This window comes from Babylonia areolata, chromosome 10, assembly GCF_041734735.1.
Source record: "Babylonia areolata isolate BAREFJ2019XMU chromosome 10, ASM4173473v1, whole genome shotgun sequence".
Lineage (NCBI taxonomy): Eukaryota > Metazoa > Mollusca > Gastropoda > Neogastropoda > Buccinidae > Babylonia > Babylonia areolata.
This window is the reverse complement of record NC_134885.1, coordinates 1,763,142-1,776,287: the sequence shown is the minus strand read 5'-3', so window position 1 is coordinate 1,776,287 and position 13,146 is coordinate 1,763,142. Positions and strand designations below refer to the sequence as shown.

At 43.8% G+C, this 13,146-nt stretch overlaps 1 protein-coding gene and 1 long non-coding RNA gene across 9 annotated transcripts in view; one reads left to right on the top strand and one right to left on the bottom strand.

Moving 5' to 3' along the window:
• Positions 1 to 4,393, top strand: part of LOC143286698 (uncharacterized) — a 251,817-nt gene extending 247,424 nt beyond the window's left edge. For 4 of the 8 annotated variants that reach the window (XM_076594368.1, XM_076594371.1, XM_076594369.1 and 1 more), the window contains exons 13-14: positions 449 to 710; positions 1,071 to 4,393. In XM_076594368.1, the coding sequence (XP_076450483.1) occupies positions 449 to 710; positions 1,071 to 1,265 (457 nt within the window). In that variant the 3' untranslated portion in view covers positions 1,266 to 4,393. The remainder of the gene's footprint in view (positions 1 to 448; positions 711 to 1,070) is intronic. The other 4 variants (XM_076594374.1, XM_076594373.1, XM_076594372.1 and 1 more) reach the window with 3 other exon arrangements.
• On the bottom strand, positions 3,745 to 11,647 carry LOC143286699 (uncharacterized). Its single transcript, XR_013055848.1, has 2 exons — positions 4,829 to 11,647; positions 3,745 to 4,684 (listed from the first exon to the last, which is right to left on the bottom strand). It is a non-coding gene; the product is annotated as an uncharacterized LOC143286699 (long non-coding RNA).
• Positions 11,648 to 13,146: the final 1,499 nt, after the last annotated feature.

Here is a 13,146-nt window from a genome sequence, read left to right as displayed (position 1 = left end):
GCAGCTGTGCTTACTCCACTACCCTTGCTAAATAAAAATTTGTTTTGTTTCATTTCTCCTTTGACACTGAACCAGAGACATGTTAAACATTCCATCAACTGACCTTGACACTGAACCAGAGACATGTTAAACATTCCATCAACTGACCTTGACACTGAACAAGAGACATGTTAACCATTCCATCAACTGACCTTGACACTGAACAAGAGACATGTTAACCATTCCATCAGCTGACCTTGACACTGAACAAGAGACATGTTAACCATTCCATCAACTGACCTTGACACTGAACAAGAGACATGTTAACCATTCCATCAACTGACCTTGACACTGAACCAGAGACATGTTAACCATTCCATCAACTGACCTTGACACTGAACAAGAGACATGTTAAACATTCCATCAACTGACCTTGACACTGAAGCAGAGACTGTCCCTCCCTGTGCAGGGTTCCCGGGGACATTGATGAGGTCAACGCCCTCAAGCTTCGCTGCGACCAGTGGATGGTTCCCTCGGACTGCCCGGACCCCCACGTGCCGGCCTCTCTGCTGAAGCTGTGGTACCGGGAGCTGAGCGAGCCCCTCATCCCCGCACACCTGTACGACGAGTGTGTGGACAACCACGCTGACCCGGGCATCGCCATCAGCATCGTGCATCGTCTGCCTGACATCAACCGGCTGGTGCTCTGCTACCTCATCCGATTCCTGCAGGTCTGTGGGGGTGGTGGGGGTGGTGGGTGAGGACGTGGGGGGGTAGGAGGGCGGTGGTGGTTGGGGGTGGGAGAAGTGGGAAGTGGGTGTGGGTGTGGGTTTTGTGTGGGTGGGTGGGTGGGTATGTGGTGTGGGTGTGTGTGTGTGTGTAACTGATTTTGTTAAGCATCTAGAGCCCCATTAAGAGAATACGTTCTCTATACATTCACATGATCATCATCATTAGTCGTGGTAGTAGCAGTAGTAGTAGTATATTTATTATTATTGTCGTTATTATTATTATTAGTAGTAGTATCATTATTGTCATTGTTAGTTGTATTAGTGGTGGCATTATGATTATCACACCTGTCTACCTGCCAGGTGTTTGCGGCACCGGAGAACGCAGCGGTGACGAAGATGGACATGAACAACCTGGCGATGGTGATGGCCCCCAACTGTCTACGCTGCGAGAGCCAGGACCCCCGCGTCATCTTTGAGAACACGCGCAAGGAGATGGGCTTCCTGCGCACCCTGATCCAGAACCTGGACACCTCCTTCATGGAGGGCATTGTATGAGGGGGAGGGGGGGGGGACCTGTGATAGACAGACCCACAGTGTGTCGGAGGCACGGGACCAACCTCACCTGGACTCCCCGCCAGGACGGAGTGAATGAATCGTGAAACGCTTGCAACACGGGACGGGTGGACTGTCGGTCGGTTTGTGCGCTACCTCTGTGGAAAAAAGTATTTCCTTGGGTGTATTCGGTTGTTTTTTTCAGGTTTTCTTCATGTGTGTATGTCCGGTTGTCTCTCTCTCTACACAAGTATGACCCACCCTGTTGATGTTGGGTGGAATGGAGGTGTGTGTGTTTCTTCTGAAGAACAGTTCCTGACTTTGGTTTTTCATTGTTGTTGCTGTTGTTGTTGTTGTTGTTGCTGTTTTCCTGACAGCAGTGGTTACAAAGGGAGAGTGGAGTGGACCACCTCCAGCCCATTGAATTGAGGTGGTCAGCGTGTGGGGAAACTTCCATGCTGAGGGTGTGTGTGTGTGTGTGTAGCAGACAGAGGTTGTCAGGCTATGAGGGAATGAGTGACGCCAGCGGTGAGCCAAGGAACTGGCATGGCCTGTGCTGTAGGGCTGGAAGGACACTGGCTGACGTCAGACATCAACTGAAAAGAAAAAAAAAAGGAGAGAAAAAAAAAAGAGACATGAACGTGTGGAGCGAGGTGGTTTCATCACAGCGACAACTATCCACGTCCTCAAGTCAGTTGTTGGCCAGACTGCAGGACCACGCCGTGCTGTGAAAGGCTGGCCGTCTGTTTACATACCAGTAGTGGGAAGCCTTTATTCAGCTCTCATGAACAGACTTCAGCGTCTTTGTTAACGTAGGTGTTCAGATAGGTGTACGCCAGCGTCGGGGTGTGGACTGCGATGAAGCCAAGAGCTCTGCTGACCTCCATGGACTGTGCTTCAGAACAGAGACAGCAAGGAAGTTAGGTAGAGTCCCTCAGTGGTCCTGGACTGAAAACAGTATTGTATGGACTGTGCTTCAGAACAGACAGCAAGGATGTTAGGTAGAGTCCCTCAGCGGTCCTGGACTGAAAACAGTATTGTATGGACTGTGCTTCAGAACAGACAGCAAGGATGTTAGGTAGAGTCCCTCAGCGGTCCTGGACTGAAAACAGTATTGTATGGACTGTCTGGGAGTTTCCATAGATATGACTTCTTTTCTTCTTCTTTTTTTTTTGTGATATGGTATGAGTGTTTTTGTCTTGACTTCTTTTCATATATCTTTTCTTTTTTTTTTTTTAATTTGTGTCGAGAAAATGGTTTGTTTCATTCAAACAGAAAGAATGACAAGATAAGAAGTGTTTGATCTCTGTAAAACAAGGTAAAAGAGAGACAAAAACTGAGACTGGTGGCACATGTAGGTTGGATATTTCTTAACTACAGAGGATAGAAATAAAAGGACCAAAAAAACATGTGTTCCCCCTCCCAACTCCCGCCCCCTCCCCAGCCCCCCCCTCCCAAAAAAAAACAACAAAAAAAACAAAACAACCCATGGCATGTTGGTGTCAGCATGAAACAGAACTGCTGTTCCGTGAAAAGGCAAGGTGCACAGGTTGTCAGCAAAAATGTCTCCATGTTACTGTGTGGCATACTGTGCAATCAGCTTTGAACTGACAGCTGCATGACCCAAAAAACCCAAAACCCATGGGATACAGAATATTAGAAGAAGAAAAAACCCAGCAGGGACGCAGACAGCACATGTGCAAACCCACTGCGACAGGAAGAACACAGCATCATAGTGGTGTGGTCCACACCCCCCCTGGAGCTGTGAGGGCCCCCCCCCCCCGAATGCAGAGGTGTGAACCAGTCAGATGACATGCATGGAGCCACAGGAAAAATGCCTGCAGGAGAAAAAATAACAACTTGCGCTTATGTGCTGTCAGTCTGAAGCCCTGAAAAACACACATGCGCATGCATGCATGAATACACACACACACACACACGCACACACATGGACACACACACATGTGCAGAACAAGAACCAACATACTGTCTGGTGTCAGTCCCATTCTCGTTCTCTATGCGTGTTATTAACTTATAGAAGTATTCACGCTGTCCAGTTGGTTCCAAGGCATTTTCCTCAGACAATCCAATGCTGTGTACAAAGTGAATGTTGTGTGGGTGCTATTTATTGCGCCCCCTGCCCCGCTCTCCTTATCTGGAGGGTGCCGTTGGGGGCTGTGTGGAAAAAATGCGTTCCGTTTTCAGTCTATAAAAAAAAAATGGCAAGTGATGTGTGTTTGAACAAAACAAAAACAAACAAACAAAAAAAAAGGGTGAAAAATTGGTCCACACGTGTACAGGCTTTTTAGGTTGTGACATGTCCCTGTGTAAAGGATTGCTTCCCCTGCCCTGTGTGTGAGTGTGTGTTGTGTGTACAGCGGTGTACATACAACAACAGAGGCCACTGTCTGTGTTATCCGCGCGTCATCCGTTCCTGTGGGGCGTGTGGGCAGTGTGTCTCCGACCCGTGGTTTGTGTTAACGGACCATGTTTCTCCCACCAGCCCTCCTCACGGACTGTCTTGAAGCAGAGTGGAACAAAGATGTAAATATCTCTGTGTTCTGTGTGTATATGGGGCTGGAGGGACTGGCTTCTCTTTCCTGTTTCTTCCTGTCAAAAGACAATGATGGTCTCATCAGAATGAGTGTTTCTCGCTCCGGAGCATATTAGCATGTAATCTGTGTTTTTTGGACCATGTAGACAGGAGTGTGTTGATGTAGATTGGACTCTGATGTGTACTTGTCTTTTTGTCTCCATACATGTTGGTCCCTTTGTATCTGGAGTTCATATCATTTCCATGGAACATAATATATATATATATATATATCTTTGTTGTGGTTTGGTTTTTAGAAACACACACCGACGCTTGTAAACATTGAGTAGGTAATTTGTATCTGATATCTTCTGATTGAAGTAGTTTTTATTATTGAACACTTCCAACAAAATGATCCTGTCTGGTCTGTGTGTAGCACAAATTATCTTCCTTCATTTGGCTGATGTGTATGTGGAAATGTTTCTGTTTTTCTTTCTGGCAATATTTTCTTTCACCAAGTTTTAAAATGCTGAAATAGAAATAAAAAGATTCAACAAACATTTTTTTTTTTCAAGAAAAGAAAAGAAAAACAAAGAGAGGTGCACCTCCTCCTCCCCCCCCCCCCCCCCCCCCCCCCCCCCCCCCCCCCCACCGAGGGGTGAAAATTACTACTGGAAAAAATCTGTTAAAAATTTGCCCAGGTTTTCAAAACCAAAATATCCATTGTAACTGTACGTGTTCTACCATTGTAGGATGAGGACAGGTTAGCACAGTGTTACTGAGCAGTTGTAAACAAGCATAGTACTGCATTACATACATCTCAACATGACAGCATTGTACTGCTTTACATACACCTCAGCATGACAACATTGTACTGCATTACATACACCTCAACATGACAACATTGTGATCAACCATTGTATTGCATTACATACACCTCAGCATGACAACATTGTGAACAAGCACTGTACTGCATTACATACACCTCAACATGACAAGATTGTGATCAACCATTGTACTGCATTACATACACCTCAACATGACAACATTGTACTGCATTACATACACCTCAACATGACAACATTGTACTGCATTACATACACCTCAACATGACAACATTGTGATCAACCATTGTACTGCATTACATACACCTCAACATGACAACATTGTGAACAACCATTGTACTGCATTACATACACCTCAACATGACAACATTGTGAACAAGCACTGTACTGCATTACATACACCTCAACATGACAACATTGTGATCAACCATTGTACTGCATTACATACACCTCAACATGACAACATTGTACTGCATTACATACACCTCAACATGACAACATTGTACTGCATTACATACACCTCAACATGACAACATTGTACTGCATTACATACACCTCAACATGACAACATTGTGATCAACCATTGTACTGCATTACATACACCTCAACATGACAACATTGTACTGCATTACATACACCTCAACATGACAACATTGTGATCAACCATTGTACTGCATTACATACACCTCAACATGACAACATTGTGAACAAGCACTGTACTGCATTACATACACCTCAACATGACAACATTGTACTGCATTACATACACCTCAACATGACAACATTGTACTGCATTACATACACCTCAACATGACAACATTGTACTGCATTACATACACCTCAACATGACAACATTGTACTGCATTACATACACCTCAACATGACAACATTGTACTGCATTACATACACCTCAACATGACAGCATTGTGAACAACCATTGTATTGCATTACATACACCTCAACATGACAACGTGAACAAGCACTGTACTGCATTACACACACCTCAACATGACAACATTGTACTGCATTACACACACCTCAACATGACAACATTGTACTGCATTACACACACCTCAACATGACAGCATTGTGAAATGTGAACAGAGTCATTTATAAACAACCAATTCAAAGAAGTAGAAAAAAGTGTGGACAAGTTCAGAATGTTGAAACACACTATATACAGAAGGAAATGGTGGGATGGGGTGAGGGGAAGAACGTTTGCAAACAGTTCAAAGGACGAGAAAAACTGTGAAGAGTTCAGTTCGGACCAGTCACTGGAGGAGGTGTCACTGCGTTGGGACAAATCCATACAGGCTACACCCCATCTGCCAGTGCCTGATAGAAAAGGGCGGGGTGGGGTGAGGGAAGAAGAAGGGGGTGAGACATTCAGCAAGAAATGACCCACACACCCAGAATGGTGGTGTACAAAGTGTGTGGGTGTGTGAGGGGTGAGGGGGTGGGGGGGGGGGGGGGGGTTGACACCGTGATGTTTGTTTCATCATGTCACCACCACTACAGTCCTCATTCCTTCTACACACTGTTTTTTCCATTTCTGTCATTTCTGTGTCTTCAGTTTTGTTGGTTTTTTTTTTCTTCTGTGCGTCTGTTTTTAACCAGACTTTTCTGGCTGGACAGACTGATGTTTGTTGAAATACCAGTTGATGTTCACTGTGCTCTTCTCGTTGCCAGGCTCTTTAAATGCTGTTACGTGTAACCACACTTGGCCGTGTTACCATTCAGAGTGCACACACTGGCATGGATTGAAACCTGTGAGTGTCTGTTGGGTCTGGGAGTGGGAGGTGTGGAGGACGTCTGTTGAGAAATATGCAACATGCGGAGGATGTGTGTGTGTGTGTGTGTGTGTGTGGACTGCTGTCTCAGTGCTACGTTTCTTTGGGATTTGGTAGGGGGAGATAGATGGGAATGTGTGTGTGTGGGGAGGGGGGGGGATGGGGGGGCATGCATGCATGACAGTTTGCTTGTTTTCAAACTTCAAACTCTTTTCTTTCTGTTGCTTTGTGCTAGAGGATTGTACTGTGCGAGTTACCAAGCCCCTCACTGTTAAATGTCTATCCAAACCAAAGGTGTACAGTTATTTACCATGGAAATAATTTATTCATCCCTTAGTTACTCTGTATCACAAGCCCATGTCATGGATAGCTTATTGGCTGTTGACACCGTGCTGTTGACACTGTGCTGTTTACACCGTGCTGTTTACACAGTGTTACACAATGCTGTTGACACCATGCTGTTTACACAGTGTATTTACACAGTGTTACACAATGCTGTTGACACAGTGCTGAGCACTTCACAGTATATGTGGCAGTGTGTTGACATCAGTCTTTCCCACTCATCCATTCCCATACACCAACTAACCATCAGAACAAAGCACGCTGAAATTCTTCTGACACAGCTGTATGTTTCAGCTGGCAAGGACAGTCTGTGCTGTTGTGTATTGAATCCAGTGAGAACAATCTCTCTGCAGCAAAGGAAACCTCATGAGGACAAAATTGCCACAGCCTGTTTGGTCTGAGAATAATGGTCTTGCTGCAGTGTGTTTAATCTGATGAGAACAAACTTGCAGCTGCATATTTAAGCCGATAAGAACAAACTTACAGTATAAAATTTAATCCAGCAAGATAAACCTTGCTGCAGTATATTTAATGTGATAAGTACAATCTTGCTGCAGTATATTGAAGCGGACAAGAACAGTGTGAGGTGGAACATCAAGTGGCCTGAGAAAAGATGGAACTTTTATCTCCACCTATCCTGCCTTCTAGAGCTGTAGCCAACGTGATGATTTGAAACAGAGATTTCGTTAAGCCACACTTTGTGAAGTAGTCATTCAGATGACATAACAAACAGAGGTCCCGTGTGCAGCATGCACTTAGCACACATGATACAACCCACAGTGACAAAAGGGTTGTCCCTGGTAAAACTATGTTGAATAATTCACTTCGATAGGAAAACAGATACACTTACAGAGAGAAAAAAAAAGATGAAGTGGTGAAGTGCACCCAACAGCCCAAGGTGGCCCAGCAGTCCACACCCAGTTGTGTACCCAGGAGCTGCTAGGTTTACTTCTGCTTCGCTCTCACTCTCACCACAGACACGTCACTCATGGATTCCAGTTTTGTTGGGTTTTCCTTTCTCTTGATGTGGGTCACTCCAGCGGTTTTCGCTTTCGTTTTCCTTTCCTTTGTGTTGAGTGGATCTCTGTCTTTTCAGCTGGTGTTGATCAGTCGCGACATTGAAAGGCCCAGGGAAATAGCAGTTTAACATGACCGGAACACAATCACCGGCCTCTCATTCCCACCATGTCTTGCCTCAGTGCTTAACTCTCTCCATACGAACAGCGAAAGAGACGACGTTAACAGCGTTTCATCCCAATTACCATCATCAAAATATTGCAAGCGGAACGCTCTTATACTGAAGAGGTGAATGTTGACAAAGAATACCACAGTTCTGATGATGGAAGCTAAAGGTTGGGTCATTGAGACACCCACTGGACATCCGAGGATTCTGTGTAGAGGAGAAGAGAGGACTGGCCGTACTGAGTGAGTTAACTTTATATATATATATATATAATTTTTTATGCTTTCTGACATCACCATCTATGTCTGTGTAGAACAAAGCCCTGTTTGCCTTCTGTTTATCACAATCCACCATCAGTTGTCTCCATCTTATTCTGATGTTGGAGCAGGATGTTGATTTTCTGTCAGTGTTCAGGGGAGGTTGGGGCAGACTACTTTTTCACACAACGCTTCAGGCAAAGGTTACAGTGTGCGCTTCTGAGAAAGCATGTGCTTATTGAGGAAGAAAAATGGACAGTTGATCAAGCTGTATTCACAACTGCTGGCACTGATTGGTGTGGAATGAAAGATGAAATTGGATATTTTCCTGTTAGAGCATTCTGTTTCTGACTTAACAAGGGCAATTACTCACTCTGAAACTGACCTCCACCCATAGCATTAATGTTGTTGACAGCTGGTAGGGCTTTGGAAAATATTGAAATAAAAGTATAAGTAAGTAAAGAATATGAACAAATTATGTTTGTGTATAAGATACAAAAAAAAAAATAAAAAAAAATCAATTAATGTTTTCTTTTTAAATACTGTTGTGTGTGCTGTGTAAACTATTTGTAGGAGCACTTTTCTCTTTGTATCTTTTGATCTTTTTCCCCTGTGTGTGAGCGTGGTTGGGTGGGTGTACCTTGGTGTGTTGGCTGAGATGAGCGTCAGTGAAATAGTATGATGATGCATGTGATGTCCCTGAGTGATGAAGGGCCGTCACATGGTGCTGTCACATGAGCCACGTAACCAGCAGTGACCACATGTAACAGACTGGAGGCAGGTCACTGACAACACAGACTCTGGTGTGTGGAAAACATGTGAGCAGTGGCAGCATCCTGTGGGCAGCCGACGCCTGGAAGATGCTGTATGATTGGTGGTGTGACCTTGTACAGCCTGTTCCATTGTGAGGATGTGAATGATCTCCCTTGTTGGGAGCATGTCAATGAGCGCATGTATTGTTGTGGGGAATGATTCTGTCATCAGTGCTGTAGTGCAGAGTAGTTGTGTCATCTTAGATGCTTGATTTTCATTGTGGTTGCCATGGTGACAGAGGGTGGGTGGTGAAAGGAGGGGGGTGGAGAAGTGGTGAACTGAAGGCTAGAAGGGGGAATCATTCAGTATCATCGGCAATCAGTTCAGTGCTCAGTGACCCTTCTTCGGAATCACAATTTTTTGTTTTTGTTTTAAATGTTGATACGTGGAAGTGTTTGCATGTCCAGCCATTTTATGACCTGCCAACTTGCACCGTTTTCCAAACTGGTATGACGCTGAATGTCTCTGTCTCATGGATGTGAAAGAGGTTGGTGCACGTTACCTGTGAACTTGTTTGTTTGCTGGTCCTGAGATGACGTGTAGAGTGTGGAATGTTTTTGTTTATAGACTGGAGACAGCGACAACCAGGGATGAATGAATTAGTGTTATCAGCGTCGGTGTGTGTTGGAACGGAAGCTACGGCAGATTTAGCTTACACCCTTGTCATTCTCCTCTCCTGTGCGTCTTCTTCTTTCTTTGACAGTTCAAGCATAGCAGTCATAGTTATATCGTTCTCAATTGCCACTACGGTATTTTTTCATATTTTGTGTAGAGAAAATGCAATCAGGAATTGAATGTACTGTTATTATCTTGGTTCTTACATGTTTACATCTTGTGAGTTGCTGTCTACTTAGTCTATACTACGAACAAAGGCATATTACAATGTACTTACAAGTCATGATGATTCTGATTCTTTTTTATTCTAGTGTGTACAGGTACAAGTCATGATACTGATTTTTATTTTAGTGTGTACAGATTTTCATATTTTTGACGAACCATTACTGGTCAGTAGCAGTGGGACTGGTAGGGCAAGTTGGTTTCTTGGCTTGTCAGATGTTTGTGGTGGAGTGGGTGTGTTTGACTGGCATGCAGGATGTCTGACATGACGTTTGAGGTGGAGGGAACAGTGGCCGCTACAGTCACCTGTGTCTCACCAGGCCCCCGTGCTTGTGTCTGAGCATGTCATGGCTTTGTTATGAACATGCAACAACGATTGATTGGACGTACAGAAATAAGGAGGTCACAGCTTTCGTATGAGTATGCAACGATGACTGATTGGAAATACAGAAACAGGAAACAGGGTGGTCACTTTGGTATGAACATGCAGCAATGGTAGATTGGGATCACAGAAATGGAGAGTTAGGATGGATGGGTGTGATCAAGGAGTAAAGGAGAGGAGACATTTACGTGTATACATGACACCCAGAAGAACAGTGGAAACTATCTCATCATTCGGTCTTGCATGGTATCTTTCTGTTGATCACATCAGACCTGATGTGGTGTTGGTTGTTGGCCAAGTCATCATCAACCACAACTGAAAGATAAACAAAATGACAAAGGGTGATCGTGATTCTGGATTAATTTTTTCCAGTGGCTGGTAATTTGATGGGTGAATCAAATCAGAAACAAAGATTCTGGAATGGTTCAGAGAATGTTCTGCAAGTCTTATAGGGAGTTGTCAGTGTGTGTAACATGCATTTTGATTAGAATGTCATTCCTCGAATTTAATAGTTCATACTGGTTAGGTGATTTTGATAATCATAATTAAATTCATGCACTTCACATAAAGAGAAAGAAAGCCTCTTTGATGCCAAGCATCTCTCTCTTTCTCTCTCTTGTGCTCTTGTCTGTCTATCCATCTCTCTCTCTGTCTCCATCTCTTTCTTGCTCTCTCTGTCTCTCCTCTCCTCCCCTCTGCCCCCCCCATCACCCTCCCATTCCTCTGTCCCCCCCCCCCCCCCCCCCCCCTCGTTCTCTCCTTTCTTGCTCCCACCATGTGAAACAGAAGGTGTTTTGTTTCCTATGACGGGAGAAAGTAAGCCCAGTTCTGTGCCATCATCAACCACCGTGAAGAGCCTACGTTTGTACAAAGGAGAGGTTTTATTTTTTCTGTCAGTTTTTTTTTTCCTGCCAATTTCCCCCCCTCTGTTCCAGTACTGTGTGTGCATGACCTGGCTGTGCCGTTGTTATACTGGTGAGTTTTCTGTGGAATCATGTGACGTCTTTGACCCATTTCATCATCACCTGCTTGTTTTCTGGTGAATTTCAACGCAAACCAAACCATGTCCCCCCTGTTCAATGGTGAATGTGTCAACCCTGGCTTGATTTTCGTTTACCTGTAAATTTCTGCAAGATTGGGTTTAATATATATGCCTGTTTCACTGGTGAGTGTGTATATATGACTTGGCTTTCAGATTGATTTATTGGTACTAATGTTGGCAAGGTTGAGTTGTGGCTGTAGCGGTGTGTTTGTTTTGCAGTTTGTGACACAGCTGAATCATTGTGGATCTTGTATCATCATCGGTCGGCCCTCGATATCCTTAGAGGGTGTCAGTCACTATGGCCATGTGTGTATCTCTTCACACCAAAGGGTCTGTGTCTACCAATAAAGTTTGTATTACAAACCTCTTTTTGCCGTGTTTCTGTGTGTGTGTATGTGTGTGTGTGTGTGTGGGTGGGGGTGTTTTAAGCCTTTTCCTCTGTGTGTGTGCAAATGTGTGTGTGTGTGTGTCTTTGAGATGAGAATGCTGCATAAGATTTTTCCCTTCCCATGACAGTTCTATTCTCCCATTGAATTTTGCAACATTCAAATAAATGAATATATAATTACTTAAGATTATAGTGATACAAGGGTTTTTTTCTTATTTATTTGTATCTGTATTTCTTTTTATCATAATAGATTTCTCTGTGAAATTCGGGCTGTTTCCCTAGGGAGAGCACGTCGCTATACTACAGTGCCACCCATTTTTGTGTATTTTTTCCTGTATGCAGTTTTATTTGTTTTTCCTATCGAAGTGGATTTTAATGCATAATTTTGCCAGGAACAACCCTTTTGTTGCCACGGGTTATTTTACGTGCGCTAAGTGCATGCTGCACATGGGACTGTTTATTGTCTCATTCGAATGACTAGTGTCCAGACCACCACAAAAGGTCTAGTGGAGCGGGAGAAAATATCTGCGGCTGAGCCCTGATTCGAACCAGCACGCTCAGATTCTCTCGCTTCCTAGGCGGACGCGTTACCTCTAGGCCAGCACTCCACTGTACATGAAGAAACAAGATCTCTCTCTCTCTCTCACTCTCTCTCTCTCTCTCTCACGTACACACACTCACAACATAAGCCATCAGAGATATACTGCACTTGCTCAGAAATGAAAGATGACAAGGACTAAAGGAACATTGTCGGTTTTCACATTAACTCTCTCCATACGAACGGCGAAAGAGACGACGTTAACAGCGTTTCTCCCCAATTACCACCATCAAAATATTACAAGCGGAAGGCTCTTACACTGAAGAGGTGAATGTTGACAAAGAATACCACAATTCTGACGACGGAAGCCAAAGGTTGGATCATTGAGACACCCACTGGACATCCGAGGGGTCTGTCTAGAGGAAAAGAGAGGACTGGCCGTACTGAGTGAGTTAAGGATTCAGTATTACGCTTTTTGCAGCTGTCTTTCTACAGTTACACTTAACACGTTCCTCATTTTCATCTGAAGAAAATATCAGTATAACATTCTTGATGTGAAACATCCATAAAGACCTACATATACTATAGAAGAACAAAAAATTCAAAAAGAAAAAGAAAAAATGAAATAGATTTTTCAAAAAATGGTAAAAAAATTTGGTCATGGATTATGTGTCATGCAAAAACAGTAGTAGTGGCATCGGTTATGTATGTACATATATGAGTTCAGGGCCAGTCAGTCTTGCACACTGCTGGTGATCAGTGGTCCATAACAAAATCAGAATATGCTATGTTTGTTTTACAATACACTCCTTGAGTTTTCTTTATGTCATCCATTTCCACAACCAGTTTAAGTGTTATAAATACAACAAAAGTGGACAAAAGGGGAAATTTTTTCTACTGAAATGTTTTCTGGATAATTATCTGACTGCACACA